This window comes from Amblyomma americanum, chromosome 11 (genome assembly GCF_052857255.1).
Source record: "Amblyomma americanum isolate KBUSLIRL-KWMA chromosome 11, ASM5285725v1, whole genome shotgun sequence".
Taxonomy (NCBI): Eukaryota; Metazoa; Arthropoda; class Arachnida; order Ixodida; family Ixodidae; genus Amblyomma; species Amblyomma americanum.
In genome coordinates this window covers 97,593,655-97,616,928 of record NC_135507.1, presented here as the reverse complement: position 1 = coordinate 97,616,928, position 23,274 = coordinate 97,593,655, and the positions used below count along the sequence as shown (strand labels likewise).

Here is a 23,274-nt window from a genome sequence, read left to right as displayed (position 1 = left end):
GTATAGATGGGCCAATACTACATTAAAGCACCACTGAGTTTAAAAGGGCCAGTACTACCTCAAAAGACTCTAAGTTTAGAAGGGCCAGTACTACTTCAAAAGACCTCTAAGTTTAGAAGGGCTTGTAGTATTTTAAAACCGGCACTGAGTTTAGAAGGGCTAGTACTACTTCAAAAGCGCCACTATGCTTAGAAACTCCTATACTACTTCAAAAGCGGCACTGAGTTTAGAAGGTCCAGTACTACTTCGAAAGTGCCACTGAGTTTAGAAGAGTCATTACTACTTCAAAAGCACCACTAAGCTTGGAAATTTCAGTACTACATCAAAAGCACCACTGAGTTTTTAAGGGACAGTACTACTTCAAAAGCACCACTGTACTTAGAAGGGCCAGTACTAGTTCGAAAGTAGAAAACGGAGCACAAAAAAGAGAGGGACACAGAAATACAACGCACACAGATTTAAGTTAAAACAAAGATTTATTTCGCAAAGAAAGGGTGGTTTTGAATATTTTTTATACCGACTTATCTTACAAGCACTATCGAACCTTGCGCTTACAAAATGTATCAGACAGATATTATAACTCCTTTGGCAACAGAGCGACTGAAGAGCTACTCACACAGTCATCTTGCAAAAGAGGAATCAATTCCGCTTCAATTATTTATCCTGTGAAGCGGTTGTCGTGCACTCGTGCACTTTTAAGACCACACATTTTTTTGAGGAGCGATATGTGTTGGACATTTTATTTACCGGTACAGGCCTATTGCCTTTCAAAATGCATCTGGCATCTCAGTAAATGGTTTTCAAGAACTGTTATAATTTTATCTTAAGTCCCTGTTCATAGTGCGGGATGAAAAAGCCACACCTTCAGAAAGAAGGCATTTGTATAGGTTGTTGCATAGCACCCATCCTTAGCGATTTGTTTTTAGCCGAGGTGGACAGGTCTTTTGCGGATATACTAAAACATACTAATGTCATCAAGATGTTTAGGTATGTTGACTTTCTTATTGTGCGTAGCAGAAATGACCTTTCCTTCAAGGCTGATGTTCTTAATGTCCTCACTTCGTTCCGTAACCAATTCCGACCTGTAGAACTAACGTTTGAACTACCTGAAAAAGGGGTAATCAAATTCCTAGACATCAACATCATACTGCATCCTGATCGCACATGCTGGATGTTCAACCCTCGATTCGAAAAACGATTGTTACTGTTTCATTCAGCGCACTCTATACTCGTAAAAATATCCATTCGTCGCCTTCTATTTCTTCATTCTCTCATGAAGTCCTGCCCGCATTTCATGTATAAAAGTTTTTCTCAGCAGTGCTAGCGGCTAGAAAACGCTGGATACCCTTCCCATGTTCTGATCGGTGTAGCGGAAGCCGTTCTAAATATATTCTAGCAGAAAAAACCGCAAGAAAATCAAGAGGCTATGCGTACGAAACAAAAAGTTGCCGCCAGCCCTGACTTTCGTCGGCGTTCCCAAAATCTAAAAAACTAGCTCTGCGTTCGGGAGCTAGACTGATTTTTCATCCCCTAAAAAGTGTAGTCATTTTCACACAAAAAATTTGACAAAATCCAAAAAGGCGGTTGTGTATAGGAATAACCGCAAGGATAAATTTGATTCCATTGAAAATGTCGTATACCAGATACCTCTTTCCTGTGGCAAGCAGTATGTAGGTTATACAGGCAGAGGCCTGAACGATAGATAGGCTTTGGGAAGATTAGCGTGACGAAAGTGATATGTGTGGGAAAGGTTTGTCAGCCAATTCCCTTGTGTGTCATTGCACACCGCTCCTTAAAAACTGTGTGGTCATAAAAATGCACAAACACCGCTTAACACGAGAAATAATTGAGGCGGAATGGATTTCCTAGTTGGAAGATTCTTAGCACGCTCCGCTGCGTCACACGTATGACCGCCGCTTTGGCCAGTTGCTTCACAGCCGCTGGGAACTGAGGGCCGAGGGTTAATTGGTTTGTTCATGGAAAGCTGTGGCCAAGTACTGCACCAGGATGGCCAAATCCTGTTCTGGTGAGGGACTGCGTTGTCGGTTCTGGTCACCGAGATCAGGTCGCACCCCAGGCCTGCCTATGCATTTGCATCGGCACGCGGAGTTTTTTTTTCAAACCCGATTAAGAATTGCGCGGCGCCGGGATTCGAGCCCCGATCCTCATGCATGCGAGGCGGATGCTGTGCCTCTACGCCATCGCTGCAACTCTACGCAGTTTTACCAAGTGGCACTGCAAATGTGGCACTGGGTATAGAAGAGCCAGTACAACTTCAGAAGCACCACTGTGCTTAGAAGGGCCAGTGCTCCTTCAAAAGTATCACTGAGTTTAGAACGGCCAGTACTACTTCAAAAGCACCACTGAGTTAAGGAGGGCCAGTATTACTTCAAAAGCACCACTGAGTTCTGAAGGGCCCCTCAAAAACTGCACTGAGTTTAGAAGGGCCAGTTCTACTTCGAAAGCACCAGAGTTTACAAAGGCCAGTACTACTTCAAAGGCACCACTAAGTTTAGAAGATACAGTATCATTTCAAAAGCACCACTTCATTTAGAAAGGCCAGCAAAATTTCAAAAGCACCACTGAGTTAGAAGGGCCCATACTGCTTTAAAAGCGCCACAGTGTTTAGAAGGGCCCGTACTGCTTTAAAAGCACAGCTGAGTTCAAAAGGGCCAGTACTGCTTCAAAACCACCACTCAGTTTAGAACGGCCAGTACTACTACAAAAGCACCACTGAGATTATAAGGGCCAGTACTGCTGCAAAAGCATCATTGAGTATAGATGGGCCAATACTACAATAAAGCACCACTGAGTTTAAAAGGGCCAGTACTACTTCATAAGACCTCTAAGTTTAGAAGAGCCAGTACTACTTCAAAAGACCTCTAAGTTTAGAAGGGCTTGTATTATTTTAAAAGCAGCACTGAGTTTAGAAGGGCTAGTACTACTTCAAAAGCGCCACTATGCTTAGAAACTCCTATACTACTTCAAAAGCGCCACTGAGTTTAGAAGGTCCAGTACTACTTCGAAAGTGCCACTGAGTTTAGAAGGGTCAGTACTACATCGAATGCACCACTGAGTTTAGAACGGGCAGTGCGATTTCAAAAGTACCACTGTGTGCGAAAGTTGACTGATGTTTTCGACAAAGGGTGCGCTTTTCCATTTCTGCCAGCATGTGTTCAAAATACTCTTTTAATAACTCGTGTACCTATGCTGTTCGCATATGAATATAACCGGTACACTTCTAGCTGGCACTTAACAGAAGACAAGAATATCCTTGCATACCTGGAAAATTCACAATGGAAGCTACAAGTGGAAGGCTACGTCGCCCTCCACACTACTGCCTCTAGGGAATTCGACTCTACTGCCAACAAATCACGAGACTAATTTCTATTCACATAAGGCTTACGGTTTATTTAATTCTCAAATCTGCAAATAATATTTACATTCTACACATATAAACTTTCTGTTACAACAAAAGATAAATACGAGACAGTTGCAACGACCTTAATGAGCACATTTCTCAAAGCAGGATGTCTGGTGGAATAAACAAGCAAAAGTTCACCACATACGCACAGATTCAACCACGATATTAGTTCGTAGCAAGAAGCCTGTGGATGAGCACAACGGCACCGTTTTCTTGCTCGCCAGAGCCATTACTCTCCCTCTTGTTCACACCTATTTGTTGACGTCATTGCGTGCTGGACCCTCACCCTTATGCAAGATCATAGGACGACCCCATCGCTGCCATAAATGTCGAATCACAAAGGACGCGCTTGCATCGCACTAGCCCAAAATCCATAGAGTGTGACGGTAAAACTTGGTTTCCTTCTGGCATTTAAAGAGGGTGTTTTCTGCATACCCGGGCACTGTATTCATGAATACGCGCACTCGGAAATATGCGAAACCGGATTGCAAAAGCAACACTTAGTCTCCGCTCAGACTAGAAAACTGCGAACATGACGTCAGAACCCGGGATAATTTTCGATGTCCGGCAACTTGATAATTCCTTGAGAGGTCGTATTCTCCGGGAGATCATACTTCAGTTGTCCTTCAAAGAGCATAAAAAAAATGAACGTGCCGGCAAACTTGGCAAAAAAAAAACTAAAACATATGAAGCGCGTCCAGAATTCTACACTTCACCAGCACCGTTGGAAGGTAGCATCATCGATGGGAGAATAATTGTAGGTAACCTGGTGCAGTCTGTCTTCACAGCTGATATGGACACCATTCTACACATTGATGACAAACCCGGGTCAGCGTTAGAGCACGCCTTAAAAGGCGGTTCACAAAGGTTCGAAGTACTATTTTTCTAGCCATCTCACATCATAGACTCTGTTCTCTTCTTACGCATCTGAAATAGTAGCGAAAGCTGGCGACAGAAAAAAATCTGCCATTGTACTGCAAGCGTTTCCGGCACCAAAACAAATATCTGCACAACTTCAACGTAAACGCCAGAGACGTGACAACAACATCAACATTGATGAAAAGAAAACAGTAGGAAACTCTGCGTAGGCATAAAATCAATTAACAACGACAAAATAACCTGAGCCCAATATACGAAACACGTCCAGAATCTGCACGTGCTTTCGAGTGATTAGTTCAGTACGCAAGGGCTACGGCACTCATTTACACTCAAATCGAGGATAAGAAAGGTGCTCAAACAAAAGCGATCTTCAGGATTGTTTCAAAATGCACTGTTGACAAAACTGCTGAAAAAAAAATTAGGCGCATGAGGTGTGGGTCGCTTCCACGCTACTGCAAAAATGTCTCGTATGCGTCCCACGCTGCATCAACGGCCACACCCTCACAGGAAGACGCACTTCTGCTTTGGGTTCATGGGTGACCCCGCGGGGCAGCTGAAGGCCTTGGCGAATGGCTCGAAGTTTCGCATGGCTTCGGTGCACTCAGGCGACACGCGGAGGTGGTCGTTCCTCTCCCAGCAGGTCAGGTGGCAGGCCGTGAGGAAGAAGACCTGCTCAGCGCTGTACTCCTCCAGGCCTCGAAGCCTCAGGTCCCGATCTTCGCTGCGGGAGTGGAGATATGCCGCGTGTGCTATCTTCAGCGCCGGAAGGAGCGGGAAGAGCGCCGTCCCGTTGCTACCGGAAGTGACGTTGGCCGAGCACCCGCCCAGCTCCCACAATGCTCGCCCGGGTGAGCCGATGTTGTGGGTGCTCCCTTCGCCAGGGTCGAAGGCGGACGACGCCGGATTCCACGGCGTCTGGGTCATGTCGTCGCTGAGCAGAACCGTGAGCGCGTTGATGGTGCGCGCGAGCTGCGAGACCCATTGACGCGGGAGTATGATTAAATACCCTGTTAGCGGAGACTGTTACGAACACCATCGCAGCTTCAAGCTTAGAGAGCCTTGGCATTGAGATATAAATATATATCGCTTGGAAATAACCGGTTGCAGCTTCCTACTATTGGCCGTTCACTCCTCCCAAACAACCATCAGAAAAAAAGGTATTGTCCCTTTCGTTTGCTCGTAATTAACGATCCTTTCAGAAGGGAAACACTGACATTACTAACACAAAACACACTAAAAAACAGAAACTTCGTCGGACGGTCCTCAAAAATCAAGAACAGGGCATGATTATACCCATGCGCGCGCCATGTGAAGAAGATATTTGGAGTCAAATTCGCCGGCCTCGAGACTCTTCAGCAATTTGACCACATACAACGTAGGTGCAACACAGCAAAATAATAGATGCAGTAAATTGCAGAGAGAATATGAGTTTTGCCCTGAAGTGCGCCCTGAGACCCGTGAAAAGTGCTGGGAACGCGATCGAACCGAAGAGCGCACGTGGATGAAAAGAGTGTGCATGCGAGCGCATGAGACGCCCAACCTGGCAGTCTGCAGTGAAACGACACAACGTGCCTGCCACTCCCGACCTCTCGGCCGCCATGCGCCACCATTACCAACCAACTTTCGCTGACTAATGCGCTAAGACAGAAAACTCAGATCTGCTAATATTGTTAGCAATGCACAGTTGAGCGTTTGAAATGAGAATAAGCTGGTCCAATTGCTTCAAGCCGCGATTATCCGCCTGACAGGCGGCACATGGCGTTAGTATATGGGAAAACAATGTGTAGATAATCTATGTTTAATATACGTTAGTCAACGTTTTGGTGTCACTGAACAAGACAATTACTTAAACGTATTAACCTAAGAACAATGAATACAGCTATGTCACACAATTCACTTCCAGTGCATGCTTCACGGCCCTAGCAGAGCTTTTCCTTGCACAGTAGGTCACGTCTGTGCGCCTTCGCATGCCGTTGCCAGAGCGAGCTGAAGAAATGGTATGGAAAGCACTGGCTCGTCCTCTCAACCCTGACTTGACGCTTACCTCAGCAGCGGATAGCAGCGTTCGACTCCCGCTGTAGGCTTCTTAACACTGGTTTAGTCAAATGGCTACAAGCCGTACAAGCCATAGTTCGACCTGGTGCTCGGCTTCCCATGCCTGCATGGTTTGGGAGAGGAGACTGCGTTTTCAAACCCCGTCACTGGGTGTTGAACAGGCACTCCAAAAAAGTGCCAAAATTGGTTTTACCGCATAAGGAGGATCTGTGTTCCTCCCGGTTAGCTTTTCAATCGAATATGGGTGACGTTAGCAGAGGCCCTACTCCAAGCCTTTCACCCCAGAAGAGCCGATCACCAGACCGAAGGAATCTATCTCATTAAAAGATCGAGGTGTACCCGCCGGCACTGGAGATCTTACCTAGCTCCTCCTGAATGAGAGAATGATGATCTAGCATAAGGCCACCGAAGAGGTGGCCTTGTGGTAGAGCACCGCCAGTGCAAGCGGCCTTCCCCGCACCAACCTGTGCGCCTCATTCCATCAGCTTACAGTTTCAACACTTTACTCGCATTAACTAATCAAGACCAGCTGTTTTCTCGGCTCAGATATTGAAACCTCGATAGCATCCACGTTACCTGCATGGCGTACATGAACCCGAGGCCCCCGTAGGCCATGGCGTCCGTTCCTTCAATAGCGTAGTACGGCGGGGCGAGCGCTGCCACGGCGACGGAAATCACATTCGTCGCGGGGTTGTACGCCGCCAGGTGGGCCGACTGCAAGCGAAACAACCGCAGGCTCGCCTGGTACACTTCACTGCCGAGCGCCTTCTGCAGCTGCTCGCGGCTCATGCGCCAATGACCGAAGAAGCTCTGCTCCATTTCGTAGTCGCGCCCGTACAGCATTTCTAGGCTCCTGCTTGTCGTGTACTCTTCCGGAGGCCATATCACCGTGCTGGCGTTCTGGAGCCGGGTGGCGACAGCATGGACCACTTTTCGGTCCAGAATTGACCAGGAGGCGACCTCTGTTAGCGCCGTCTGGTGCAAAGTGCTCAAGAGGGCCGAAATATGGAGCCTCTCATCTTGGGGCATCACGCTGTCGTCGGCGCCTGAAAATAGAACTATGTACACGTTGGCAGCGTTTATACCGCAAGCCATCGGGTAGAAAAACTCGGAGAGTGGGTGTTTCATGAACAGGCCTCGCACCGAGCTACTAGTGATAGGGGCGAGGAGCTGGATGAACCACCACGCCGTATGGAAGGTCACCTCCCGGGCCGAGTAAGAAGAGAAGAGGACACGCATGGCATCCAGCAGGTTGCCGTTGGTGGCGATGAGTGTGTCCTCTTCATTGAGCGGTGGTTTCGCGTGGAAGGCGGATTGCAGGGCGGCGACCCAGTCACGAGCTCGGAGTTTTGGCACCAGAAGTGGTAACTCACGAATCAGCAGAAAACGAGGCCTCTGATGCGTGGCGTTGAAAAAGAGTGACAGGTTTCCAATCATAGAGCGGTGTATGTCCTGGCTAGCCTTTGTGAATTCAACAAATGCCGGTAAGGCGGCTCTTTCTCCAAAGATTCCGGATAAGACCCAGTCGACGACTGTGTTATAGAAGTCATTGTGCTTATTAACCTCGCGATTAATTATTTCCGTAATGTATGGTATACCCGATGGGCTCATGGATGCCGACCGCCGGTGACCGGTGCCGTGCCATGGCTCTATGACGTCCACATAGAACCACAACGGCGTGGCCCACAGGACGGACAGGTTCACCAGAGCCCGCAAGGGCATTGAATAATCGTCGGAGTCTCCAAGCCGAGCATCGGTGCGGTCTAGAAGCCAGGGGAACAGCTCTTTGGTCATGAATTCGATGAGACTTTTCGAGTCATCGGTGTCCGCCGTGGAACCTCCCAGGCGAAGGCAGGCGTCCATCATCAGCCTCACTCTTTTTGTTAGCGGCCGACGGGGGTCCTCGCGAAGCTGTGCTCGTCCCAACAGCCAGTACGCCAAGCGAAAAAGTGGCGCGGACACACTCGGTCGGGTGTCGTCGTGCAGCCATCCGGAGCACACAAACTGGCCGAAATCTTCGCAGGCTTCCAGGCTCTTGTCTCTTTTCAGGCCCAGCGCCTGCGCGTGATCCAAGCAAGCCCGTGAGGTGCAAACCGCGGGTACAACGCGACGACCGGGCAGAGTGTTTGCAAGGTAGAAGACGACCGCGCCAACGATGGTGATGACGAAGAGCAGAAACACGATAGCTGCCGTCTTCCTGAAGGTGTCATGTTTCCGTCCGGTTGATCCGCGCGGCGATGGTGAAAACGGAGACCCGATGCGTACCTGCGGAGGAATAATATTCGGTAAATGATCTCCGTCCAGCCAATGATGAAGACATCTCAAGATCCCAAGACCTAAAAGCAGACGAGATGAATCTACGATGCTGTTAACTTGGAAAGATTTGGTTTGCTTTATGGGGGTTTTACGTCCCAAAGCGACTCAGGTTATGAAGGACGCCGTAGTGAATCGCTCCGGAAATTTCAACCACCTGAGGTTCTTTAACGTGCAATTAACTTAGAAAGAACTAATCTAAGTGCAGTGAGTATTCACTGGAAGTTGCCTTCACACCCGCCAACGTGTGTTCATTTCCTTTTGGTACGAGTGATTATCGTGTAGATTACAGCAGCAGCAATTGACTGGTCAGTGTACCTATCGCACCGAATTCTAGCCACTGCTTTTTCTCTTGTTATTGTTTCGCTTAGCGCTCTTCGATACGGCTTTGGAGTAAGTACTCGAATCCAGGAATATGCATTTTACTTTTTACACAGAATACCTTGCAGATTTACGTTTACGGCACAAATAAAAATGCGCAGCCAGAATGCATCAAACTCAACAAACAGTAACTTGGGGAAATGAGCGCAGCGGTTGTCAATTAGTGACAATCTTTGTTTATAATCTACGGTGTTTACTTGGTTTTTTTACAGCTGTACTCTCATCTTGCCGGTCAGCAGGAAACTGTCGTTCACTGGAAATTGCGGCTTAAGCAGTCACACTGTAAGGAATTCACCAGTGCGCTGCGCGTCATAAATGCCGTAAGCTTTCTACGAAAAACACGGTTAACACTGTAAAACATCGGTAAAAGCAAAATTCGTGGCGCTCTATCACTTTTACACCAAAAATAGTTAATCGTACCACTTCAGAGCACACGATATTCCCAATTCCCTTCCGTACATGTACGACAGCTCGAAATTGACAGGCAACGGCAGGGAAGGAACAGACTAAAAAGTTTTGACGAGAGGAAGAGGAAGTGTTTGCATTATAGGCGGTAACTCTTTCATTAAAGTAGGAAAATTGGAATGATGTTGCCGTGTGTCAGATCGGCACATGGAGTCTAAAGGTTATTCCGGGAACGTTTATAATGACCAAACTAAGCACGGCTGCTAACTTTTCAAAATGCGATTTTAGCATGTCTCCGTATAACCAGTGCCACAGAAACTGGCCATACGGTGGCACACAATCTGAAAACGGAGGATGCGGTCATAATGCGGCAAATGCCCGAGAATAAAGCCTTAAGAAGAAGGCTCGAGTCTTATCGGCAAAAAAAAAAAAAATTCGCAAGAGAAGAAGGCGATCAGAATTACTACTCTACTGGTTCACAACACACACTCGATGGAATGCTCATCTTCATTCATTCTGTTTACGGCTGGCACCGCCAGTCTTTTTTCAGCCCGGCAAGGGTGCAGGAATAATAGCGTTTGCACAAAATGATGTAATCGTCACAAGCAACGTCACGATGACGAAACCTGGCCTCGTATTTCAATCAGCCACATCAGATGTGTGAATCGGTCAAGTATTCACATGCAACATATCAACATTTGAAGAGCCGATCGATGCAATGACCTACTTAGTAAAACAATCCTCCTATTATCCACGCAGGATCCCAGTGACCCCATTATTCAACAAGACCCCGCTTGCGTATGATTACGGGCCATATGAGTATATAACGCGCGACCGTTTGAAAAAATGACGTATAATCGCAAGTCATTACGTGAAAAGCGTTTGTCTGGATCCTCTGAGCATTGGACCGCGCACCCCTTGCTAACCAGACTTTCTGGAAGCTCTGCGTTCTAGCGCACTGCACCCCGACCAGGCTGAGATTCTCACAGCAATATGACACTGCACAGGGAGCATTTCCCTGATGGAAGCCGCCGCGTACCATTTCCTGGAGTCCCTTGAGAGTTTCCACCTCTTCCCCAGACCTCCGCTTGGGCAGCGTCTTGGGCGCTCCTAGTGAAAAGAGAAGATGGAGGAAGTTGAAAACGCCGTCAACAGGTGTCGTCGTCCAATGGACTCGCGTTGTGTAACACTAAAAGCATCTGTTCTTATGAATGGGCAAATTGGCATTTTTTCTTTGGTGCAGAAACGGCAGTATACACTCCGCGGTGCTCTTGAGATCACAGCTTCAAAAGCGCGTATAAAAAATGGCTGGGCTTCAACGTGTCTTGAACCTAGATATACGAGCGAAAGCTCTTAAGCATGGTCTCCACTGTCTCAAATAAAATGTCAACGTCAAAGTGAGGGTCAAGATGAACGGTCAAGGTCAGGTACCCACTCCATGAAATAAAATGTCAAGGTCAATGTCGAAGGTCAAGGTCATGTACCCAGTAGTCATAGTCATACGAACACGCGGTCATACTGCCATCGTTTGGGACCCATCACCACGCACTTAAGTTCGGTTCGACCTTGTGAGACATTGAAGGTCACTGCCTCATCCACATCGAAATCGAAAGTTGTTCCCTGAGGAGAGCTCTCGCTCTAAAGAAAAACCTGGACGACGGTTAACCTACCCTTTCGAGTGCCATACAATTGCATTACAGATACCTCCCGCGCACTACTTCTCTGTCGTCGAGGTGCTGCCTACATGCGGAACTGGTCGTTCTACTTAACGCTACTTTTCGTCCCTCAATTCGGCAGCCCAGTGGGCAGGTAGCCACCGGCCACTGTACTCAGGTTGTGCTGCCGTGACACAGTCACGTGACCTCTCTCGACCAACCATTAGTTTATTGTCACCAGGAACGGTGGGCGGGTTCGTCACAATTACCTGGTGAAGACGCCATCTGCCACGGTGGGCAGGTTCAGGTGGCCTCTCTCGGCCAACAGTAGTGACTAACAAGAGCTCGTTGAGATGACCTCGCTAGGAAGCGTGGCCTCTCAATTTATCGGCCAATTTTGTTTTCGTGTGACGACAACCATGTGACGCTGAAACGAAAGGATGGGAAGGGTGTCCTTCGAGTACACCTTTATGTGGTGTCATATTTTGCGCTGCTATGAGTTGGTACAAAACCATTATACAGCTTTATGGGGTGAAATAGTTTTCGCTGCAAAGCAATTCCGGAAGGTAGGGCCTAACAAGAGAGACAGGAGTTTGTACGGAGGAATTCTACAGCTTTATGGGGTGCCATATCTTTCTCTGCAAAGCGTGCGGAAGGTAGGGCCTAACAAAGAACAGGAGTTGGTACAGAGGCATTATACAGCTTCATGGGGCGTCAAATTTTTCGATGGAAGCACTTCCCAAGGTAGGGCCTAACAAAGAGAAGAGTTGGTACAGAACCATTATACAGCTTTATGGGGTGTCATATTTTTCGCCTCAAAGCAAGTCCAGAAGCTAGTTCCTAACAAAGGACAGGAGTTGGTACAGAGGTGTTATACAGCTTTATGGGGTGTCATGTTTTTCGCTGCAAACCAAGTCCGGAAGGTAGGGCCTAACAAAGGAGAGGAGTTGGTACAGAACCACTATACAGCTTCATGGAGCATCATAATTTTCGCTGCAAAGCAAGTCTGGAAGGTAGGGTCTAACAAAGGACATGAGTTGGTACAGAACCACTATACAGCTTTATGGGGCGTCATACATTTCGCTCCAAAGCAAGTCCGGGAGGTAGCGCCCGACAAAGGACAGGAGTTGGTACAGAACCACTATACAGCTTTATGGGGCGTCATACATTTCGCTCCAAAGCCAGTCCGGAAGGTACGGCCCAACAAAGGACAGGAGTTGATACAGAACCACTATACAGCTTTATGGGGCGTCATACTTTTCGCTGCAAAGCAAGTTCGGAAGGTAGGACCTAACAAAGGAGAGGCGTTGGTACAGAACCACTATACAGCTTTATGGGGCGTCGTACTTTTCGCTGCAAAGCATGTCCGGAAGGTGGGACCTAACAAAGGACAGGAGTTGGTATGGAACCACTATACAGCTTTATGGGGCGTCGTACTTTTTGTTGCATGCAAATCCGGAAGGCAGGGCGTAACAAAGGACAGGAGTTGAAACAGAACAATTATGCAGCTTTATGGGGCGTCGTACTTTTCGCTGCAAGGCAAATCCGGAAGGCAGGGCGTAACAAAGAACAGGAGTTGAAACAGAACAATTGTGCAGCTGCCAGGGTGCATGAAAGAATGCTCGCCGCATCGAGTGAGCGGCCCTGGCGGTAACGAGGAGCGTTGGTTTTAAAGTGTACGGTGCCGGCCGTATTTAGATGCAAGGTGATGGTGACAAAGGCCTTTCGTTCAGATTAGCCTCAATAGACTGAATAAAGTTTGCCAACATTTGAGAAGCCAAAGTATTGGCGTGTGCAGATAGCGGCGAGGGGAAGCATTTTTTATTACTGTGCCTTGCTCAATACGCGAGTGAAGTTGTTTAACAGTACTTTTTCATTTAATTTATTTTAGTCTAATTTTCTTCTTATTGCGACCGTGCTAGACAAAAAATGATCAAGGTTCAGTAATATGCATTCCTTAACACGAATACCATGTAAGAGAAAAAGAAAAGAATTAGCAGAACTTTCAGTTCGGCGAGTTGGCACGTATGCATCTTTTGGAAAACATCGCGAAAAACGTCGGACAAGAACAAGAAGGACACGGGACGAGCGCTGACTCTCCACTAAGGTTTTATTAGCAACACCTGATGATGTAAAGGAAAAGCCATACACAGAGTACATCACATCACACTTAAAGCGACAAAACATGAGGCAGGGAAGCACGCGACGCTCAACGGCCACCAAGAAAAGCTATATCTTTGTCATTGAAAGTGACGGATGGTTTGCTGACACACTTTGGCTCTTGGCTGTTAAAGAATGCTTCCATGACTTCTCGCGTGGTCTGATCGCAGTACGTGTAAAGAACCTTTGTTCTACGCCACAAGGCTGTGCATTTTTTCTTCTTCTTTCTCATTACTTCACATTTTTTACTGTGGCTCACCAAATATGAAAGCTCCTGGTTATTATCTAGATTATTTCCGTACTCTTGCATCCTTTTTTCAAGCACCGTCTTTTCTGTACAATGTACCGGGCTCCGCAGTAGAGTGGAATCTGGTACACAACGCCTTTGCGACAAGCGACGATCTTGTCTCCGTGCGCGGTGCCACAACCTTTACTTTTTTCCTCTCCCATCAGATCCCATATCAGTTCCCATCAAACTAAAGCAGTTATGTCCGGCGGTCCAAGGGGAGGGAATCATCGGAAAAAAGGAAAGGTTGTTGCACCGCGCAGAGAGACAAGATCGTCGCTTGTCGAAAAGGGGTTGTGTACCAGATTCCACTCTCCTGCGGAGCCCGGTACATTGGGCATACAGGACGGTGCTTAAATGAAAGGTTGCAATGGCACAGAAAAAATCTAGACAATAATGAGGAACATTCATACTTGGTGAGCCACTATAAAAAGTGTGAAGTAATGAAAAAGAAGAAAAAAATGCACAGCCATGTGGCGTACCACAAAGGTGGTTTACACACACTGTGATGAGACCACGCGAGAAGTAATGGAAGCATTCCATATCAGTCAAAAGCCAAAGTGTGTCAGCAAACCGTCGGTCACTCTTAATGACAAAGAGGTAGCTTTTCTTGGTGGCCTTTGAGCGTCGCGTGCTTCTCTGCTTCATGTTTTGTCGCTTTTAGTGTTTAGATGTGATGTACTCTCTGTATGTTTTTTTTTCCTTTATAAGCACCAGGTGTTGCTAATAAAACCTTAGTTTAGAGTCAGCGCCCGTCCTGTGTCCTTATTGTTCTGGTTCGACTTTTTGCGCGCTGTTTTACAAAAATGAAAACAATTACCCTAAATAAATTTCAATGCACCAAAGCAAAATAATTGACACAGCGCAACGCATATCCTATTCTCTGGCGTCAGTGCCGCAAACGCAAGTTCATAGCTAAGCCGTGAGCTTCTGAATAGCGAATTCAGTGGTAGCGTGCTGCGGTGCGGGCGATATTTGTCTCAGAAACGACTGATGCCTGACAACGCGCAATGATGCAGCGATGAAAGGCGTAAAGGGGCGCTGAGCTTTCGAAGGACAGAACAGCTTGCATATTGCTTCAAGTCGGCTTAGGAATACCTGCTGTAAGCACGATGGCTGTTTCTATTCGATTAACGATGTTCAGATACGGACCTTGTTGCGTGAGTGCGCCATCAATACTTTTACTAGATAAAGAAGTAAAATTCTTGGATAGAGATCTCATATGACAAGTCGCAATATGTTTTCGGCACGAGAGGCATTCAGTGTATCAATTTGTCATTTCCGATTTATTTTGCTTATTGTGAAAGTATATACATTTCTGGAGGTCACAACAAAATCCAGTTGAAGTATCCGCCTGTTTGTGCGTCCCTTTTCATGTTCAGTTGCTTGTGCGCAATTATTTCTAAAGAAGCCCCTGCAGTCGACAAGCAACATCTCCGAACGGTTATTCGCTTCGACCCACGTGACGATTTCGATACCATTTCGAGCTGGCTCCGATTAGAACAGGTTAAACAGTGCGCTTTCAGAAACTGGGTAAAACCTACCGAGAACAACTCACTTGCGTTACTACCACACCTGGGAAAGTACTATACGGAAATTGTTAAATTGACCTCCGTTTCAATCCGCCGCGGTGGCTCAGTAGTTAGAGCATTCGCCTACTCAGCCAGAGGTCCTGGGTTCGAACCAAGCCGAGAGGCGAAACGCAAAGGCGATCGTGTACTGTGCGATGTCCGGAGTCCTCCACTACGGCACCTCTTTCTCCTTTTTTCACTCCGAACTTCCTCCCTGCTTTAACGGCGAAGTTGGGGTGCCGCCTAGAAGTGAGAAATTTGTTGCGCCATTTCCTATCCTCAGAAACTTTTTGTGATAGTAATAGTTAAATTGTTACCTATTCAATATTAGCTTACCAGCCCTCTAACCAGCACGTCTTAGCTGCATTCTTAAACATTACACTACTGACAATACTATGGTTAAAAAGCGGCCTTGTTAAAAAGCCCACGGTGACCATAGATTTGAACAGGAAAATTGATAACAATGAGGAACGGTGTCATGATCTCTCCAGTACTATTCATCGCGTGTTTATGCGAGGTATGCAGATAACTGGATAGGTAAAAAGTTGGCGGTAAAAGTTAATCGAGAATATCTTAGTAATACCTGGTTTCCTGATGACATTGCTTAATAATAATAATAATTGGTTTTGGGGTGAAAGGAAATGGCGCAGTATCTGTCTCATATATCGTTGGACACCTGAACCGCGCCGTAAGGGAAGGGTAAAGGAGGGAGTGAAAGAAGAAAGGAAGAGAGACGTGCCGTATTGGAGTGCTCCGGAATAATTTCGACCACCACGGTATCTTTAACGTGCACTGACATCGCACAGTACATGGGCGCCTTAGCGTTTTTCCTCCATAAAAGACATTGCTTGCCTGAATAACTAAATCGAGTAACCGCTAAACATGATCTAGGAATTAGGCAAGCAAATGAGAGCTGTGGGTCTGAAAATTAATATGAAGAGAGACAAAGTAATGAAAGAGGCTGGGAAGGGAATAAGAGTTTAGGATAAGAAGCGAAGGATTGGTAACCTGTGACCGTATACATCTACCTAGAGCATGTATACTGACTGATGGTCCGGGCCACGGGACTGGAATGACTACGACAATGAATACAGTGTGGAGTGAATTTGGCAGGTGTTTTCAGGTGATGATTGGCAGTTTGCCGCAAGAACAAAGCGGACAACAGCTCTACCTTATCGGTACTAACGTATGGGGCCGAAACGTGAAGGCTAACGAAATGGATTGAACATATGTTGCGGAGAACTCAGTGAGCTATTAAAAAGAAAATAAGTGTTATGTTAAGAGACAGTAAAAGAGAAGAGCGGATCAGCGAACAAACGGAAGTTAATGGCATCCTACACGAATTCGTGATGAAGAAATGGGCGCAGGCATGGCATGTAATGTGAAGGCCAGATGATCCATGGTCGTTAAGGGCAGCAGCGTGGATACCAAAAGAAGCGAAGGGTATCAGAGGCATCGAGTAACGTGTGCGGGTGAGATTAACATAAGTTGTGCTGCTGAAGTGACCGCAGCAGGCAGAAGACAGGTTTAACTGGAGGAATATGTGAGAGGCATTTTGTCCTGCAGTGGACATAGCAAGGCTGATGATGATGATGATGAACATATCCACCAGCACAGCACTCACTGTGAACGCCTTGACCGGTTGGCGACCGTGCGTTGAGCTTCGAGGGATCCTGGAAAGCAGCGGCGTTCTCGTCCGGCACCTGCGGCACGCCGACCACGGCCTCTGGCTCCGACAGTGCCACAGGGGAGGCGGCCATGTTGGAAACGGTCTGAGGCAGGACGTCGGTGTCGTTCTCCTCGTTCGGCAACGGGGAAGGTACGTCACTGGTGGGTGGCCTGTAGAGGGTGAAAGAAAGAGCAGGGGTCGTCCGACCCAACACTGTACCGGTCTGGTATGCGGAAATTCGGCGCCTTGTGCAATTGTAAGGCTGATAAGCCGCCATCTGCTCTCCTTCCTTCAGCATATTTCTGGAGGGTTAACAGTCGAGGAAGTGACGAGATTAATGCGAATCAAGACCTGTTAGAAAAAAGCCGGCGGTGCATGTGCGTGCGTGTACATGTACAAGTCGTTCGTCTATATTACACGCCCCTAGCCGACGTTATGATGTCATTCAATTCCAGTGGTGACATTCGTACCAAAATTGTGACGCAACCGTTTGTCGTACAGTGTTCCGCTTGGTGTCATACGATATCTCGTCGCATGTAGTTTGCGTGTGCTAGTCAAGCTGGGCTATAAGTTGCGACAGAGATTCGAACCGACGACATATGCACCGTCAATTGCATGCCTTCCCACTTTCGTATCATAATTTTGGTGCAACCGTTCGTCGTACAGCGTTTATGTTGTGTCATATACCCAAACTCGTAGAAAATTAATGCATGTACGAATATATGTACAAACGTTACGCGTAAACAATGCCCCCAAGTCCAGTAATGCTTTCTCATTGCCACACGTAAGCGTGTATTAAATGTCTGTGCCGAATGTTTAACTGTCCCACTACTAATAAGTTCTCCTTGGTACCAGATATAGGCACTTTTTTGTAGAAGTATTTTCCCTCTAGCACGAATGAAAACAACAGGACGGCAGGAACCAAAGCGGAAAGGCCTCGTGGCTCTCTTACGTCACGCTTACGTTATCGGAACTAGTTTTCTCACGAGACCTTGAGTCGCATGCCTGTCACTCGGTGCTCACTATGACGGGCAATATACAACCTGCTCAAATGTCTGTTGCCATTTGGTTGGTTGAAGCAAAAAGGTGGCCAATCTACCTTCCCCTTGATTTTTAAGCACACTGCGTGTGCAGTTTTAAACGTCAGATAGCATCTGCCTTTCGCAGTGAAGGTCGAATATGCCCTCCATAAGCACACCACCAGTCAGTTATTTGTGAATGTCCAACCCTGTAAGCGTCCACCACATTTCTGAGCGCCGCAACCAAGCCAGAGCTCTGCGCCAGGACTCGCTTGGCGTCCTTCCTTTTGTTTTGACCCGCCGCGGTTGGCATCGTGGTTATGGCACTCGGCTGCTCACCCGAAAGACGTGGGTTCGATCCCGGATGCGACGGTCGAATTTCGATGGAGGCGAAATTCTTAAGAACCGTGCACTGTGTGATGTCAGTGCACGTTAAAGAACCCCAGATGGACGAAATTATCCCGAGCCTTTCACTACGGCGTCCCTGACAGCTTTAGTCCTTTTTGAACCTTAACCCCCCGTAAGCCGTAAACCAAATCCTTTTACTTTGTTCTTCACGCTGTTTTTTTATCAACTTGCAACACGACTAATGTGAACTTCTGGTGCTTGGTGGCTTATGTGATGCATAATAGAAAAAAAAATGGTAGTGTATCTCTTAGAAGAGAGTAAGCGTAAGCAAGAACTGCATTGTAGTCAAAGTCAAAGTCAAATTTATTTTTCTCCGGCATATCGAATAATATAGGATGGCTCACAGATGGCAGTAACCGCAACCGCGTATCGGTCAGGTGTTTTAGCTGCCGGACTCGCAGCCTCCTTGGCCCCTTCTCTTCGGCCAAAGTGAGTGCGCATGGCCTACGTGGCTTCTTTCGGGGCTTGAGGAGCAGCCACAGCCGGCCTCTTCACTTCCTCACCTTTATCGGGCTTGGCGGTGTGATATTCCACTGTATTGTAGCCCGCGTTCTCACATTCGCGTATGACTATACCAAGCTTCCGTCGGCAACATGAGCGAGCCTTTCTGTCTCTTCACTCATCCCCCTCCACTGCACGGTACTGTGGCAGCACTGTCACAGAGCATTTGCATGCGCACTACAAACGGATGAGAGACGAAGGCAACAATTTTAAACACGCACCGGGTAGGAACGCGCATGGACAGAAGCTGCTGGTGTGGCCGAGTTATCTCAGTCATGGGAAACGAAGCTGCGTTGTTCGTGCGGGCGCTGGTTGAGATTCCACTAGGGTCTCCGTCTCGGAAGGAATATTTCGGATAGGTTCCGTCTCAGATTCGTCTCCATATTCGGTCATAGGTTCAGCTTTGCTTTCCTACTAGCTATTTCTTTTACGTCGTCCGATCATGCTGTGTTAGAATTTTCACTGCCTTTACTTTTTCTTTCTGCACGTTTAGATTTACAGGCCTCCCCATAATTCTTTTTCGATTTTAAACCCGTTGTTATTCACGTGGATCAAAATTAAAAAACCATATCCTCGTCCATAACCAGTTTCGCTAAACGCATAGGTTCGTTTTGTGTGGATGCCTTATAGGCTCCTGTTTCACTCTTGCCATTTTCATCGGGATCCAGGATTCGAACCAGCGTCCAAGTGGTAACCAGCCGAACGTCATAAGCACCGAGCCACCACGACGGGTAGCTGATCACTTGTAAACGCAGATTTACAGTGAAGTTTATCATAATCGAAACACCTGGCATTTGATTCGATAGGGAATCAGCTGATGCACTACACATACCAACTGCCGCAGATTCCGATCTGGCTACATCGCAATATCTGATCATTTGGCACTGTGGGATGCGCTTGTAATTCCCCATAGAAAAACGGTGTCAATCGCCGTAATGCAAAGTTGCAAAAAGATTTATGGTTTTCTAGCCGCCGCGGTGGCTCATGTTAAGGGCGCTCGGCTACTGATCCAGAGTACCCGGTTTCGAACCCGACCGCGGCGGTGGCGTTTCGATGAAGACGAATAATATTAATAATAACAATTGGTGTTGGGCGGCAAGGAAATGGCGCAATATCTGTCTCATATCTCGTTGGACACTTGAACCGCGCCGTTAAGGAAAGATAGAGGGAGTGAAAGCAGAAAGGAAAAAAAGAGGAGCGTAGTGGAAGGCTCCGGAATAATTTCGACCACCTGGGGATCTTTAACGAGCACTGGCATCGCACAGCACACGGAGGAGAAACGCGGACGCCCGTGTGCTTTGCGATGTCAGATCATGTTAAATATCCCCAGGTGCTCTAATTATTCCGGAGCCCTTCATTATGGCACCTCTTTCTTCCATTATTCTCTCAGTCCCTCCTTTATTCCTTCCCTTACGGCGCGGTTCAGGTGTCCGCCGAGATGTGAGGCAGATACTGCTCCATTTCCTTTCTCCAACAAGCAACTTATCAGGTGGTCGCCATTCTGTCGGGAACCTTTCCTGTGGCGCCTGTCATAGTTCATATGGAGGTTTGCGCAGCTAAGCCTCACACGCCATATTATACAATAGGATATCATGTCACTCCGAAAGTTACGAACAAAAATAAAATGGAGCGAAAAGTAACCCTCCGCCTCAAGGGCATGACGCGGTATCGCAAAAGGTTAATTCCCATATATGCAGAAGTCATTCTCTACATTCACAGATCCCCGTGAGTCCTCATACTCCGTCTGGAGCAGTGGTGCAGCATATAAGTGATGTGACACTGCGCTCCCTGGCAAAATTCTCATACAAAATTGTTAGGGCCGTAATACATTCTTGCATATGCTGTATAAGTAACCTGTTACTCTGATACCTCACTCGGAAGCAACTTGAATATTTTGAAAACACGCTTTTTTTTCTTTACGCGTCAGCAAATTTTGCGGTTTTCAATTATTACACGGTTACAGAAAAAACTGTTTAGTTTTACAGAACACATAATGAATATTTAGTTCTAATGTTTATTTAGATAGCTTCACTGCTAAGCAAGCCACCACCAGTACATATAGCTGTGCTGTTGAGAGGAGCTATAAAAGCTCCAGTGAAGGCCGCTTGTTGTAGATGGCAAGTGCAGAAGATGTACACTGTGCATGTCCTTTTGTTGTCTCCGTGCTCCAAAAGGATGGTAGTGTACATGTTCTTCAACGTAGACGTATGTCATAGTGGTAGGCCTGAAAATGTCGCCTCCCAGCATCAAGGAATCTCACAGCAAAACTAATACCTTATAAGCTTACGGACGGCTAATAGGAAAGTTGCCTAAAAAGAAATGCAGCAAATTTAATATAGTCTATCAGATTTCCTTTTATAATTCTATTCTATCATTTCTTATTAGAAGAATTCCATAATATTTGTTTAAAACAAGATAGCCTATTAGTTCTGCTGTTATATTTTTTTCTTACGGTAGCTGCGATGGCAGGCGCTCAATGCGGAGCGCCTAGTATGGCGCAGGTTGCTCTTCCTGAACGATCAATGATTAACTTAACTGCCACCTGCCAAGGTGGGCAGTTTGTTCGCTTGGACTGGTTGTTAGGACGCCGCAAGGTCACATGACCTAGGTGCCCCACTTGCTCCTTTGGGGACAACCTGCCAGGGCCATGCCTGTGTTTTTTCGCTCAAAACGCTGACACCGGATCTTCTGGAGAACGGGGCCTTCAACGCCACCGAGTTGATAATAGGCAGCCATTAAGAGTGGCACGTATCTTATTGGGGTTTGTGTGAAAGTAGAGGGGTCTGCTGCTAGCCGGAATTCCTGCTTGGTTAGTTCAGCGATGTACTGTTCGTGCCGGGTGATCTGGACACTTGATTAATTCACCGAGCACGCTGCAAGAGCAGGCTCACGGACCGCCGTCAGAACAGATTGTCCAGCCATGGGATCGATGTCATTATAACAATGAGCAAAGCACTCACACCTGTGCTGACCTCAAATATCGCGAAGCCGATCCAACGTGCCTTAACCTCCTAACGGACACACGTTAACGCGATAGCGTTAAAGGCATTGTTCTCCAGAAAACCCGGCAGCGGCGTTGTCGGCGCAGGCGTTGTGAGCGAAAAATCACTGGCACGGCTCTGACAGGTGCTACCTAGGAGTTAGATGGGCTAACTAGGTCACGTGACCTTCACCTTGGACACGTGACCGTGCAAAACTGGGAGGATTGTCGCTTCGAGGTTCGGAACGCGCGTTCCTGAACTGAATTCGCTGCACAATTTCGTAGCTTAGAGCATGGTGTACGATGACCTCGTCCTTGTTAGCTTTGGTTAGGGTTAACTCGAGAGCGGGTACTCTCACGGCAAAGAGGAACAGCATCCACCATCATTTAGCCCCTAGAAGCGCTGAGAACTACGGAAGTTTGTTCTGTCTCCGTATATGCGGTAGCCGGGAGCCTCTTCGGCTGCGAAATGCTGCTGTCCCTTGCACCACATGTGCCATATTTACCCTTGAAGCGTGGTTGATGGTGACGCGACATGCCTGGACCGCGTCGTGGTGTGGTCCTGGTCGGGTGGGCGGTCCGTGGCTTTCGACGACTTGCGGCCACCGCGAGTAGAACGGCTTCGGGCGCCGATCGAAGACATGGCGGCTGGACGAGCTCTTTGAGAGGCGTGCAGCCGGCGCTCAGGTAAATCTTCTTCTGTCTTCTTTGTCGCGCGCAGTCCAAACCACGCGCACGGAAATGACGATCGTCTTTCTTTTTTTGACAGCTCCAGCTACATGATGGACTTCGGAAGTAGGCAACGTCACGCGCTTATATCCTAGTTCGCCGCAGTTGTGAAAATTCCTGCTTCAGAAGCTCCCCAGGAGATGTTCGAGGCTTGTTAGAGTACTTTTGGAGCACCAGTTAGTTCAAGTTCGACGTTAGTAAGAAGCATAATAAAAAGGAAAAATGGTGGTCAATTTGCGTAGTTCAATTGAAAATTTGTTTTTGATGAAAAGAAATGACGCAGAAACTTCCTCACTTCTCTGGGTGGACACTCGAACAGCGCTTAAGGGAAGGGTAAATGTATGCAATGAAAGAAGAAAGGAAGAAAGAGGGGCCCAATTAGAGGTCTCCGGAATGATTTCGACCATCAGGAGATTTTAACGTGCACTGACATCACGTAGCACGTGGGTGCCTTTTGCGTTTCGCCTCCTTTGAAACGCGGCCGCCGCGGTCGGGTTCATTCTCAGGTACTCCGCCTGAGTAGACGAGCGCCTGAACCGCTTAGCCACCGGCGAAATGCGAATTGAGTGCTCCGGCATTTCGGTTTTACTTAGGCTCCGGTTATCGAATGCATTGTTCACGGATAGAAGTTGTCCGGATAGAGATAAAGAAGTTATGGTCATCTGACGACCTAGATAAGCTCGCCTAGAAGAGGCTAAGCGGACAGCTAAGAAACTGGCGTCCTACGTTTTGACGCAGGATTTTCGGAAACATATAGGAAAACCGTTTCTTGAATTATTCAAATGCTTTCATCCGAACGAAAGATCAATAAAGAATATGAGACTAGGTCTGTAACTACT

At 47.3% G+C, this 23,274-nt stretch overlaps 1 protein-coding gene across 1 annotated transcript; it reads right to left on the bottom strand.

The window, feature by feature from the left end:
* Positions 1–4,804: 4,804 nt before the first annotated feature.
* LOC144109819 (membrane metallo-endopeptidase-like 1) lies at positions 4,805–22,349 on the bottom strand. The gene is made up of 5 exons (XM_077642605.1): positions 22,213–22,349; positions 16,754–16,968; positions 10,422–10,567; positions 6,935–8,416; positions 4,805–5,272 (listed from the first exon to the last, which is right to left on the bottom strand). The coding sequence occupies exons 1-5, from the start codon at positions 22,347–22,349 to the stop codon at positions 4,805–4,807; spliced, it is 2,448 nt and encodes an 815-aa protein (XP_077498731.1).
* Between the last annotated feature and the right edge of the window lie 925 nt (positions 22,350–23,274).